This window comes from Eurypyga helias, unplaced genomic scaffold (assembly GCF_000690775.1).
Source record: "Eurypyga helias isolate BGI_N326 unplaced genomic scaffold, ASM69077v1 scaffold51943, whole genome shotgun sequence".
NCBI classification, from domain to species: Eukaryota; Metazoa; Chordata; class Aves; order Eurypygiformes; family Eurypygidae; genus Eurypyga; species Eurypyga helias.
Genome location: NW_010240311.1, coordinates 2,900 through 17,179, shown reverse-complemented (window position 1 = coordinate 17,179; position 14,280 = coordinate 2,900). Strand labels below are relative to the sequence as shown.

General features: G+C 47.9%; 1 protein-coding gene across 1 annotated transcript in view; it reads right to left on the bottom strand.

Moving 5' to 3' along the window:
• Positions 1-1,646: 1,646 nt before the first annotated feature.
• Positions 1,647-14,280, bottom strand: part of ANKDD1B (ankyrin repeat and death domain containing 1B) — a gene marked incomplete at its 5' end in the record, with an annotated part of 14,669 nt that continues 2,035 nt past the window's right edge. Inside the window, 8 exons of the mRNA XM_010148391.1 lie at positions 1,647-1,705; positions 2,052-2,183; positions 2,885-3,083; positions 6,058-6,153; positions 8,383-8,481; positions 11,050-11,148; positions 12,717-12,815; positions 13,752-13,850. Coding sequence (XP_010146693.1) covers positions 1,647-1,705; positions 2,052-2,183; positions 2,885-3,083; positions 6,058-6,153; positions 8,383-8,481; positions 11,050-11,148; positions 12,717-12,815; positions 13,752-13,850 — 882 coding nt within the window. The remainder of the gene's footprint in view (positions 1,706-2,051; positions 2,184-2,884; positions 3,084-6,057; positions 6,154-8,382; positions 8,482-11,049; positions 11,149-12,716; positions 12,816-13,751; positions 13,851-14,280) is intronic.

Here is a 14,280-nt window from a genome sequence, read left to right as displayed (position 1 = left end):
CAACCGCTGTGAGACCCCCAGGACAAGGACAGGCTGGGCGAATGCTTCAGGGCCAAACTCATACTGGTGTCCAGTCAATAAAAGTTGTTGACTGAGTGAGTATCTTCATCACTGGTGGGGGTTTTCATCAAGGTACAATTTAAACCTCTTTTCAGATTTGAGGTAGCAAGGCCTAAAGTGTGTATCATGTTTTTACCCTTTTCTAAAAAGATTTTTTTAAAGTAAAAGTGCTTTTATAGGGAACATCTCGAGGGGAAAAAGGACTTACTTAAAATGTTGTTCTACCTCCAAACTGTTTGAGAACTGATTTTATTACGACAAGCATTTTTTATTTAAGGAATCTTTTGCATATTTGAATAAAGGATAGAATGGTTTTTGTCTGAATCTCTTTGTTTAGTTCCAGTGTTACTAACATCTACTCCAAAGTGAAAATTAAATCTGGTTTTGGTACTTGTGCTTTTAGTAGGTTATGCTGCATGTGGTTGACATGTATTTTGATTGCATCCTACACCTAAATGAAGAACAGCAGGGTGGTAGCCATCGCACTCGGGATGTGAAGGACCAGGGCCATCTTGGATCCCCGGTTCCAAAACCTGAGGATTTACCAGCCTGTTCTTCACATTCCCGTGATGCTCTGCAGCCACGTCAAAACAGGTTCCATAAAAGAAGAGGGTCAGATGTTCAGACTTCGGGTTAAGACGCAGACTGTCATCTTTTCAGTACAAACAGTAAGATTCAGAACAAAATGATGCGAGCTACATGTAGACAGGCAGAGTGAGTCAGCTCTTCTGTTACATGACAAAACTACTGCTCTTTTGTTATAGAGAATACTACAAAGAGAGACATTCTGCATAGTTTTTCAGATATGAAATATATTCTGTCATGAGAGAACCTTTGAAGGTCTTCAGCAGGGCACTACCCAATACCAGTTCCAGACACGAACATGACGCAGGTAAAGAATCGCTAGATGTGTTACGTATTAAATACCACAATGTATGTACGGTTATGCCACGACACCAGATTCTGCAGGCAGCCACATACAGTTCTAGACATGACATTTTTGTGTATTTTAAGTACACAAGTCAGATGCTGAAGAAGACGGGCTTGTCCTAATGCTAGCACTAATCGAACAAGAGAAAAGCCCTCTTCAGGCAGGCAGGAACACTGCAACCCTGGGAAGACAATATTAAAACCTGAGTCCCAAAGGAGGCCCGGTGCCAGCCTATTTCTGATGGTGTTTATTGATACACATAATTTTCACTTATTAATTTTAATTTGTTTTGGGTAGAAAACATCTCATTTACATTTCAAACACAAAATGGCTTAATTTGCAGTTCCAGTCGGAATTTTGTATGGATGTTATAGATACAAACTGCAGGGGTGTGGTTCTTACTTAGCAGTATAGTCATGAATTACCAGCCAGCCATTCACGCTTAAATTCCTTGAAGCGTTGCAGAGTGAGCATATGAGAAAGGACTCACCGGTATTTCAGGAGTGTGAAATATGTTCTGATGTTCTTCTGGCTTGGAAGAAGTCTTGCAACTTAAGACAGGTTTTTGCTTCCAGAGAAGCCATTATTTGTATTTGAAAGTCACTTTCCATCTGGCATGTACTTCCACCATACATGCCATGTTTTGCTGGTGAGGTCATGAAACTGCACATTTTCTGGAGCCCACATCAGCGCTACCTGCGGCTCTGATCTTCTCTGTAAAAGAGGAGAAAATGCTTGCTTGATAGGCTCTGCTTTCTGCAAGGTCAGTCTCGTCTCGGCGGACAGCCACTCGCGCTGTAACCATGCGTGCAGGACGAAGGAGGGAAGAAAAGGTTGCACATCTTTGCCTTCCTTTAGAGAGCCCAAGCCTCACTCAAATGCTCCTACTTGAGCAACCTCAACCCCCCCGCCCACAGCAAGGGCAGATTCCCAGGAAGACGGAGAGCGTCCTCCGGCTCCGCAAGGGTCATGCCTCCCCAGCACCAGCAGGGACCTCAGCGCCGCGCCACGGGCTCGCAGGGGACAGTGTCGTGCGCTCTGTACCCACCACACAACTTACCAGCCAGAGGCAGAAATCCTGCTGCCACCAGATCTTCGTAAATGCGCTTGACGGGATTCTGATGAGCCAGCAACATTCCGTGTAACCAGATGAGCAACATCCTGTTTCCATGCTCCTTATAACTCTTTTTCCCTATGCAATACACAAAGCATCTGTCTGTGCCACGTGCTGGAAACCCTGTATTTTGTGCTTTTGCACTTTCGGTATTGCAAGAGGTTTTAAAACCTACTCATTTACTGCGTTTCCCACCTAGAAGCAAAATGAAGACTGAGGCTTACAAAGCTTAAAAACAACCCCAAAATTGTGGTTTTATCCTAAAGCTCTACTGTAAGGGCAGAGGAAGTGGGGAAGGTAATACATCTCAAAATTAATTTTTTTCCCTTTCATTTTTCCGCAAAATGTGGAAATATGCCCCGGAGGAGTAGTACACAAGTACACTGTGTGCTTTAGAAGTATTGGTTTCCAGCACTGGAGGCACCTGAAACCAGAAACTGCAGTTTCATGTCAGCTGTGAAGATGGAGCATAAACAGGGTCTTCCTGTGTCGCAGTGTTCCCCCGGTCCTCCCTTGCAGCGCGACCTGCGGGACTCTTCCATGCTGCTCACTGCTCCTGTGTTTGGTTTCCAGAGATGACGGTTGCTTCAGGCCAAGAGGGAAGAAGTGGCCTGTGCTTCCCAGGGACAAGGCTTGCATCCGTTCACCGCTCATTTCCATAATTTGTCTAAGGGCAGCATGGCCAGTGTGTACCTGCGATACTCACACAGTTTAAAAAGCAACTCTGCCTCGTGGTGTTTGTAGCTTGTTATTACCTCTAGCCACTCAGATATTCTTACCTGTCCATTGTTCTTCAATAGCTTTAATTTGTTCATCCGTGAACTTCCAGAACAGGGCCAGTTTTTTCCATTCCTGGGGCTTTAACTGGTTGTACGCTATATTCCAAAAGGAGGAACGGAGTTGCTTCGTGTGTGTACTATGATCCTGTTTGAAGGACAAGCCGAAGTCTGACCCATCATCGCTGTGAGCCAGATGTTCCTGAAGGAGAAAGCAAACGACAAATTTGTGTCACGCAGCCGGGAGGGAACCCTTTGCTCAGCAAGCACTGTCCTGCGCAGCCATACGTCACTGCTGACGGGAGATCTGCTCACGGCAAGTAAGGGAACCGTGTCTGGCCAGTAGAGTTGTTATTTGGAAGACGTCTTAACTGCAGAAGCCCTCTTGTGTCTATTGCTATTTCTTCATAAGCTAAATGCAAAATCAGCCACTTTCTTCCTCTGGCACTTAAAACACTCGATAGCAAGTAGCAGCAACAACTAGGCCTGCACTGCTCTGCTCCTTGACTGCTCTATAGCATTTTGAAGGTGGTTGGCACTCGACCTTGGTGCTCACGCTTTCCTCTTGCTTCTCGAAACGCTGACTCCTCCCTGAGAAGATGCCAGCCACCATCGCCATGGCATTCGCTCAGGCTGTTCCCACCTCTGCCCTGTTGGCTCCGCTCGGCCGAAGCAGGGACTGCCAGGTCATTTGATGGCAGCACGGGGCGTTGGGTTTGGCATCAGAACCCTTCAGCAACCTACACAAGCACCAATGAGCGCATGGCCCGTTGGACCGGGATCTGGTTTTATCGCCTCCATAAAGATACCAAAATTGCAAGCCCCTTGCCCTCTGGATTAAAAGCGAGGCTGCTACTGCATGGGGCTGGCGCAAAACAGGAGCGATGGGCTTGCTTCCTACTGGGGCAGCTCTGCAGAAGCCGTGATATCAGCCCCACCTGAGCGGTGTCAGGGAAGAGCCTCGTTCTCGTGCAGCTAAGCTCAAATTACTTTGTTATTTCATGTTGTTTAGGTGCTCGTCCTGCTTCAAATCGGCCTCCAAAGTGAAAAATGGCTTCAGGAAATCCATACGGGATTGCAGAGCAGATACTGAGCAAAAAAGGGAGGTGGCAGCACGCCACGTTTTAACAGTGCTAAGCATAAAATAACTCCGTTCCAGATTAAATTCAGAAAAATACAACAGAGTTATTTTCTTGTCTGCCTAGGCAACGCCAGGGTGGGGCAGTAACAGCAGCCCTCAGGAAGCACGCTGTATGTAGAAAAAAGGGAAAGCAGAGGGAACAAGAGACCCCCACACACGCCAGCACGATGCGCACTTCCTCAGCGTTGCCCTGCGCAACTCCCACCCTGTCGCAGCCAGTGCAGCGTAACGCAAAGACGGTTCTGACAATCACGGTTCTAAACGCTGTGGTTCCCTGCATCGTTACACCACCTGCGCGATGTCACGTTCCCGAACTGCTCCGAAAGGCAGTGCTCCGAGCTTCAGGGATACGAACGCTCATGTTTCTGCTTCCCAGCGCGCAGAGGTCTTGCAGAAAACCATTTGCTCCAACATCTCTTCCTCTCCTGTTGTGGTTGAACGGGCTCACTGCTGTCTGACTTGTCTCCTCTGGCAACAGGTGACTTCACTTCTAATTCCCCTCCAAGCCAAAACAAACACTAAAGCGTGGGACAGCTCCAGCTGAGCTGGCGTAAATCAAATGCCCAGGCCGTACGAGTTCGTGGGGGTGTTTTTCGTGACAATTAACCTGCGATTTACCAGCAGAATGCCCTGCAGCATGAAGTATTTGGACGCGCAGCATTGGAGCAGGGTGCTAACAGACCGGCTAATTCCTGTGGCTGCAGGATCAGCATGTGCCCCAGGAGGCACCTGGCTAGGCTGGCAGCAAACACTGCCCGGCAGGAACAAGCGAGGTTACAGATCTGCATGGTAGCTCAGGAGCCGGAGCATGAGAGCCAGCAGTCAACCGAGTTCCTCTCACCAAACCACCTGCCCCATGTGCTAGCTCCAGTGCTCAGAGTCGCTCGCGGTACGTAAATAAACTGTGTTAGCGTCTTCCTTCTTGCAGGTTTTACGGCAGGTGCTACAGGAGATGTCCTGCCTCGCTAGGAGCAGTCTGCAAACTGAGAGAGCTTGGGGATTTTAAACTCCATTAGAGCTTTAGAACCCAGCAATTTCACTCAACTCTTAGGAAGCCCACATAAACCTATGGTTCTGAACAAGAAAAACCCAACAAGCTGAGACAAGACTGATTTTTGGAGCATTAGTATGTCCTCAAATGAACCTTCACCATCCTATGAAATACCTCCCTTTCATCGCGTGTAGGTATAGCAGGTTCTTTGTGGCTCATTGCAACAACTGTCCCTGACGGAATAAATAAACTTTCTCAGAATTCTAAATGGTCCCAGTTAAGACCCTGAGACACCTGAATTTTCAAGACCTGTTTGGGCTGGGTCTGAGTTTTAAGGCCCATCTCTAGAATGGGCCTTGCCAGCAGCCCAGATCCAAATACTACTCCGATTTTGAGGTACTAAGCTTAGCTTTTCTTGCTCAGACACCTGCCGCCTGCAGAGCGCGTACAGAGTCGTAAGTGACGCAGGGTACTCAACGCAGGCCAAAATACTTGTCACTGACACCTCAATACCTCTGGCTCTCGGTCCTTACCGCTAAGCAGCCAACCTTCAAATAACAACTGGAGAAAGAAGATTAGAAGTTCAGTCTGAGTTCATGCCTTTCACACTTGTTGCCTGGTTCTTTGCCATTTCATTGGTTGCGTTTTATAATTAACACCGTAAAACAGAAGAGGGAGCTCCTGCACTCCGTTTTTCGACCACAGACTGCTATCCCAAATGATGCAGGGATCAACGTGGATTCAGATCAATCCCAAAGCTGATGCTGAAGGCACGGTTTGAATTTGGGTCGGATTCTCTCTCCATCTCTATTCTGTTGGTACAGCATGATGCAGGACAACGGTAAGATCTGCCTACAATTTTACAGCTAGTCAGGGATAAAACATGGATGGGGTAGAGACCTTTGGTTCCCACCCCTAACCCCAATTCATCAAGGCCAGTCTCGTAACCTTCTGGAAGGAACCACCTCAGGCAAAAGGCCCTTCAAGATCAGAATCAGCTTTTTCCTTCCAGTTCTCCTCAGTGTAAGGAAAGGTGTCTCTTACCTGTTCCACAGCATAGTATCTTTCTGCTTTAATGATCATGTCTACAATGAGGGCGTGGTTGCTCCTGGACGCCACAGCAAGGGCAGTTTTTCCATGCTGAAAGCAGACACAGTGAATCAGAACACCATCACATACAGAGGAGGGAGAGTAAATCATGGAAGAAACACAAGAGCTTCATTTACACTGACCTGTCCTTTTTTTTTCCCCCCACAAGAAAACACCTATCTACTACAATTTTACAGCTTCAGAGTCGGTACAAAGTTCTTCTATCCTTTGCATAAGCTGTACCATCCCCTCAGCCCAGAGGTGGTCAGTCTTCCCTGCCCTGAACTGCAGGATTTCCAGCGGTACAGCTGCCTTCAGGAACCTTAGCACCCGGATTGCTGCGTACTTCCCACCAGCTGGTACTTTCATTCCTGTTACAGTTAAACCGGCATGTCAGATGGATAGGAAACCTCCAACTTCAAGGGCAAACCTGCATCTTGTTTGGGATGGTAAGAGAGACTGGCTCACAGAATGAGAAAGGGTGCGGGAATGACTTTCTGACAGCTGACACGAGCACAACTGAAGGTGACATCTGATGGGCAGTACAGGCAGTCAAAGGAATTAAAAGCCTTTGCTTCAATTCCGGCTGCAGAGGACGGCTCGGTCTGTATGAACCCGTTTCTGCTACCAGCACTGGGATGCAAACACATCTCAGTGGTTTTACAGGGCTGTCTGTGCAGCTGTCTGTTCTCAGCAGATCTGCAGGGAGTGGAATCACAGAATCACAGAAGGGTTTGGGTTGGAAAGGACCTTACAGACCATCTAGTTCCAACCCCCCTGCCATGGGCAGGGACACCTTGCACTAGACCAGATTGCCCAGAGCCGCACCCAGCCTGGCCTTGAACACTGATGGGGCATCCGCAGCTTCTCTGGGCAACCTGTTCCAGTGCCTCACCGCCCTCTCCAAGAAGAACTTCTTCCTGATATCTAATCTAAACCTCCCTGCTTTCAGTTTAAACCCATCACCCCCTGTCCTGTCACTACCGGCCCTTGTAAAAAGTCCTCCTCCAGTGAGGAACTGCCTCACATTTCCATACTCAGGGTATTCTCCACACAACAACTGCTAGGCATTCTAGAAAATCAGACCTAAAGGAAGCCAAGCTTTCAATTAGAAAGTTCAGTAATTAATTTCCACGGCATTTTAACTCCAGCTACCTGGCATTTTAACTTCCCTACCTTTTGATACTTTTTGAGGGATCTATTTCCTGGCTCTGCTCACAATCATAATAATCAGTCTATTTTAGACAAGCATCACATTTAAAGCCAAGAAATCTACATTTTATAGAACCTTTACAGTGTAGATACATTTAATTTGCGAGGAGTCCAGCGACCACAAGAGCTTTCTTGGATCCCACCTCTGGGCAGGTGCTCTGCATTTCGCAGGGAGGTTGGAGGTTGGAGAAGGGGGGTGTTTCTGACCTCCTGTGGTTGTGCAGACACCGCTGGCATCCTGCCTGCCCACGTGGCGTGGCAGTCTTGCACTCGGGGAGCATTCTGCACTGTCAGTCAAAACCAACCACAACTATCTGCAGAGGGGAGGAAGGAAGAGTTCCCAGGACAGCGTTTCCTGAGCTCTAACAGCTTGTGCAGAGAGGTGACAAGTTCTGGAGGCCGAGGACCTTTGCTGCCGGGGTCTGAGTCCAGGAGAACAGTGAGTGGTCAACGCAGGCTCCCCTTTTTCCTGCCTACTCTTTGGGAAGGAAGGCTGGGAACGTTTTTGGCATCTTGGTACTAATTCAGTTCAAAGAGGGCTGAACTGGCAACTGTTCCCAGAGGTGGCATGGCCTCAGGGGGTTGTCCAGCAAACAGACAAGGGAAATAAACTGAAGGCAGAAAGGTGAGAGGGCTGTGCTCGCCCAGATCCATATTTTGCAAAATTTTTAAAATCTGGATTTGGTACTCTGTCCTCTCAAAAGCACTTCCCCAGAGACTCTCCATTTTGGTACTTCTTCTAGCTGCTGCCATTTTTGTCTTGGTCTTTCCAGGCTGGACGTCAGCAAGAGGGCCTAAGCACCCACCCGAGAGGGTCTGGGATGGCTTCCCAGGGACATGGCACTGCCACCTCCAGATGGCCCAGAGTGCATCGCAGCAGTTAGCGAGGCTGGGAGTTCCTGTGCCTCTCCTGGCAACGAACCCGGCTGCAGGTGCACGCTTACAACAGCCGCAGGCTGTTTTCCACTCCATAAGCCTGGAGGGCTTTTCCACCAGAGGTCTCTAGCAGTGGAGTTACAACACTCCAAGGCACACGTAATCCTTGCATGGGAGAGGAACGCAATCTACCTTATCCACGGCCTTGAGATCGCAGCCTGCCTTCAGCAGCACTTCCACCAGCTCCACGTTGCCAAGATCAGCTGCCAGATGTAGAGGGGTTTCCTGCCTCTGGAATTAATGACACCAAATAAATACAGTAAGACAAACTCCCCCTCAAAAAGAGAGTGCTCTGAATCTGAACCTAAATAAGCTTCACAAGAGATGGTCTTGGCTGGAAAACACCGAACAGAATGAAAGCATTTTAACTATTGAGTGATCTGCCTGCCGGGTTTTTTTCAGGCACGCGAGAGCATCTGGGATCTCCGCAGGAAAACCAGACAGGAGCTCCAGTGGGCTCAGGAAAAGGTTGCTGTCATGACCCTAAAACAAGGTGTTTTGGACAGTGCTTACTGCAACTGCCAACCCCACCCATACTGTCCTCTCAAGTACCCTTTTCCCTGCTGAAATTCACGCAAAGGCAACTGGGCATCCATAATCCTCAGCACTACACCACGCCACAGCCCACCACAGGGTTTGTCAGCCGGCCCAGCCACAAAATGACGCTACGAAGTGGAAGGTACGACGGAAGGCCACCTGCTCCACAGTGGGTTTGGTGAGCCTTGAACCACACACGAGCAAGCGAAAAAAGGATGGGGGGGGGAAAGCATTAAACAAAAGCAAAACATTAACAAGAAGTACAGCTAAAGGGACATTCACCTGCAAGTCTAATCTGTGGGTCTGAAATGAGAGTTGTGGGTCTGAAATGAGAGTTGTGGAGTGTCAACGCAGCTGCATGTACTCAAACAAAACCCACTTATTTATCTTCCTACAGATTATTGGTTCAAGAAATTCCAGGCGTCTATGGGTGTAAATAGCAAAGAAGATACGCTGACATTTGTGGAAACTCTGCATATCTGAGCGTGTTCCTTAGCGTGCTTCATGTGACCCAGCATCCTTTTAAACTGAATGTTTTGTGGCTATGCTCCTCTGATGCTGAAAGCCCACATTCCGTAGGTCTGGTTAGAGAACTGCTGTGTCCTTTAGATCTCAAAGGTTGCGGAGTCAAACACCCAAGACCTCACACGCCAAAGAAACACCAGCCTCAGGGTTCTGCGTTAGAGTGTCTCATCAACTCTTTCGGGAACGCGCACTGTGATCACAACCTCAGAAATCCCCTCCGACAATACGTCCTACTTCCTTTTCTGCGGTAGTTCAGAGATGTGTACGTAGCTACTGCATGTAACTTCAGACACGCTAGAGACAAAGCACAGAACATTTCTAACAGACGTATTCAAGAAGTTCCCCAAATTCTCTGTGTGACCAAAGAGCTAATCATCAAATTTATCTGGATTCCGGCCACAAATGACAGCCTCTGTCTCCCACAAAAATGCATATAGGTTAATCTGTAGCAATAAAATCGTCCACAGGAAGGGATGAACCACAGATTTAGCATGGTCCCTGTTACTGTCGTGGGGATCATTCTCCCCTGCCACGTGGGAGACCGGGGTGCGTTTCCCGACAGGGAGCCACGGTGCCAAACATGGGACTCGACAGACCCGGCTAGACAGTCTCAACAGCTGAGATGCAGGTTCAGTGGGGAGGGGGAAGAAAGACTCTCTTTGGAGCGCCACAGCTGGCAGGCTGGTCTACACACAGCTGGTGCCGTGTAAAGACGGTTCTCCGAGTACCCAAGCAGTGGCAGCTTAGGGCCCAAAAATACCAGAGTAGGCTCAAGGCCAGCACTTTTATCATGGTTCTCCCAGGCAAAACAAATCAAAGTGATACACAGCTGAGGCCAAAAATGATCATTAACAATCATGGGAGGTTTTGTACAGCAAAAAAGATAGCGAGCAGACCACCGCCAAAGTAAATACTTCAACATTATGTGGCCTTCCATAGAGGAGGGTATCCAGTACCTGAGGGTATTAGCCATGGTGAAGACGGTCTACAGCGAACTGGCCAACAACCAGCCAGGCCTCGAAAGACCACCGGCACCAAGCACAGGCCAAACAATCCTGCTGGAGGCAGGGAAAAGAGATGCCGGCATCCCCGAGTGGGCTCTAACCACCAACCTTTCACTTAACAGCTGAGCGCGCTAACTGATTCCACCACAGAGACCTGCGAGCTTATAATTTGGCGTGGTTTTGGTCAGTCGCAGTCATCTACTTGGTTGTGTGCCCTCCCAGCCCCCTGTGCACCCCCACTCTATTCACTGGGGGGGCAGAGCGTGGCAGAGAGAGGGCGTTGGTGCCATGCAAGCACTCTTCAGCAGCAGGGAAAACATGGGTGCCTCACCAGTACTGTTTTGGTCACAAGCCTAAAACACAGCACCCTGCGTGTTGCCATGAAAAAAACTAACTTCCTCCCAGCCAACAGATGCGCTGCACTGGGATCAATACCGTGGAGACGTTTCTGCCACTTACTACACGTTAATTGTAACACACAAACAATAAATTAATCCAAATGTTTTCTGAATACAGAGCATTTCACAATCCTTATCTTGCACAAACAATACTAGCACAGCATGTACCAGTGACTCATACATATGCACACACGCGACAAGATAAGGAGGGAACTGCCTCTTCCTTCCTGTTTTTTTTGTATCCTGAGCCCTTAAGGAAAAAAAAAAATCCAAGCAAGCCCCCACATAATCTCCTCTTTACCAGTGAAGTTATATGAATTCCCAGTTTTTCTTACGTGATTTAAGGGGTTTATGTCATGGTTGGCATCCAAGAGACTTTTTACTACTGGTAGGTGATTATTGATGACTGCTAAATGGAGAGGTGAATTCTTCTGCTGTGGAGGAAAAATAATAAACTATTATACTTGGGTACATCCATTGGAATTTCACTCAAACAAGAACAAGGTTTTTTTTTCAAACAAGTCTTGTTATAATCTGCCCCTTGCCCATGTGATGTGCTCCAGCAGAGGTTTGAGACTGCACCTCGAGGTGCAGAGTTATGCCGGGGACAGCGGCCCGCTCCTGCCACACCTACAGCTGCAGGTAAACAAGCACAGCTGAGAAACCCGGAAAGGCCGAACGTGCTGGGTGTGCCCCGATGTACGGACACGGAGGAACGCAGCAAGGTGGTCCTTTCACGTCTCCATACCTGGGATGTGCTGCTACCCTTGCCTGACAGTAGGCTGCTTAGGGTAATGTTTCTGCTCCCCCAGGAAGCTGGGTTTGCCCTTAGCTGGACAGGCTGGAGAGAGAACACAGCTGCCAGAATCCACTTTCCAGGAATAAACTCTTGTCACATATTGCTGCTGCAAGCGTTTTTCACACTTGCTGTCATATTTATAGAAAGCAAATTGTAGCTAGAAAGAAATTAAGTGGGTTTTTATTTGTGTGATTATTCATTAAAATAAGTAGGGCACAGGTCCAACATCCGTCACGACTCAACATCAGACTGCCAGGATCACTTGGCACGTTGAACCTGCGACTCACCAGTTTCTCGCTAAATACTGCTAAAATACAATTCCGCACCAGTGCCGTCCACAGGTGTCAGACACCAGGTCATTAGTGCCTTTGTAGCTATTTCTTCAGGGCTACAGAAGACTAAAGCAACCTCTTAAGCAATGCTGCACTGGAAACGTTCCCAAAATGCAAGGTACAATTTTATGAGTTGCGTCTGCCACAGAAAAACAGTGAGAACACAACGCAGGCACAACAACCGCCTGATCTTTCAAGTAAATCACTTCAAGCATGTCATAAACTGTTCTTCCTTGATAACACTATGCAACAGGCCAGTGATTGTGGCAGATAAGTCACGAAGCCCAAATTCTATTTTCACCCTGTATTGTAGATGTGGAAAATAATTTCCTATTCACAGAAAACCTCAGATGTAGCAAAAACGGTAATATTTAAACTGAGAGAATATTTGAATGTCAGGAATAACTTTCTTTTAAAATCTCGAAGAATGGTGGCACACAGATTTCGAAAACCTAGGCTTTGAGTGCAGAAGCTGAAAGCAGTGAAGCGTTTATTTCCTTTTTATTTACCTTCATTCAAAGTCAGTTGCGTGTGATAACTCTGCCCAGGGCGCGCGGGGCGCCTGCGTAACCACTGCTCTGCCCAAGCAGGGTCCTTCGCTCATCTTCTCCTCAAGCCGGGCCCTTGGCTTAGCCTGGCCACCCCTACCCCGCACCGCCCCGGTCTGCCCAGGCACCCAGTGAGTCTTCGACGGTCCCTACGTATTGCAAACCCACACCCCCGTTACGTGGATATTTACTAGAGATAATGTGCATAGTACAAAAATGACAGAACTACTCCATCTCATCCAGCTGTCTGAATTCCCACTGAAGGCCATAAAAGACAGGACGCACTGAAGAGCAGCGGAAAAGTTATACCGATATGGACTCACCTCGGGCCTGGGAACCAGGTCAATATTCTTATCAATAAGAAAAGTAACCAAGGACAGATGTCCGTTCCGAACCGCAACCTGCAAAGCACTGCTGTTGTTCTGAAAAACAGTACAGACAGCAAAAGCTTACATTTTTGTTACTGGAAAAACAGTACTGAAGAGAGCTATCAATACAGGATAATCTTTCACTTAAATCTGTCATTATCCCCTCCTCTCAAAAAATTCCCTTTGTTAAAACGATATAAAATGAAGTGGATCAGCAGTGTGATGTGTTTTTGTATCTACTGAAGGATCTCCCATTTTTCCTACCTCATAACAAACATGCTAAGAACACCAGTATTCTACAGTGCTTTTCAGTCTCTCTTAGGAAAGAGACAAACCGTCACCATCAGACCCAGAGTCGAAGTGCTCACCAGGGGTATGCAGGGAGCCGGGGGACACCCCTCACCCCCCTCCTCCTTAACTAGTGCGGATACACCAAGCTGTAGCCCTACATGTAGCACCGCTATCCTGTGCCACGGACAACGTGTCTTCTAGTCTGTTAATTCATCTCGACCTGTAACAAACACGTACAATCACGGAAACGAACCTCTCAAAATAAATCAACAGAAAACTTTCCCTTAATGGTTCGATTAAACCAAACAAGCTCTCAGTCTACTGAAATCCTAAAACTTCCTGCAGCAGGCAAGCCAAGGCCATTCAACAGACGTGAGCTGGACTGGAGGCCAGGAACCAGATGTGGAGAACAGGTTTGTCCCCGATTCAGTCGTACACGCTGCCAACAAGGGGAGTTTTCAACCTCCTGGCCATATGTTTTACTGCTGGGCATGCAGTAAATCTAAGAGCTCCACCACAGAACTCTCTCAGATGAAACTACGCTATGTTTCTTCCACACCAGTTTTATTCTATTAGCACTCTCCACTTTCCCAATTCTATTTAATTTATTCATTTATCTGCCATCTCCTAAAAATACGCAGAGCAAATGTACCATTAGCACACACAGCCCAGGATGTCCCAGTACCCGTGCATACGTACATGAGTTAAAACGTTGATGTCGCTTCCTGCTTCCAGTAAGAGCTCGGCACATTTTTCATGTCCTCCTTCCACAGACAAGTAAAACGGAGTTTCTCCATTCTACACCAACAGAGAGAAAACGTCTGTTCCAACTTAAGCCACATGACTGTAAGACGGTGACACAAAACAGGATAGCTCAGACTGCCCCTGCTCCAAGGAGGAGGGGAGACGGTCACAAGGGAACACAACCTGAATGCTCCTGAACTAACACGGAACTGGCGACTCACCAACCCTTCAGTGACGGGTGACATCTGCGCTGACAGGTGTACAGCCAGGCTCAGGATACAGAAAACCATCTCGTAAATACTAATCACGCTCCTTTCAAAGATCATTAGCAACAGGCACAGGAACAAAGACGGTGGGGTAGCAATTGCTGCCATCCAACACCGGGCAAGACTGCCAGCACGTGCCGTAAGTGCCCGTTCCCGCCAGTACAATGCCATGGATTTCTGACAAATTCCCAACCCTAGTGCTAGTTATAAGGAGCACT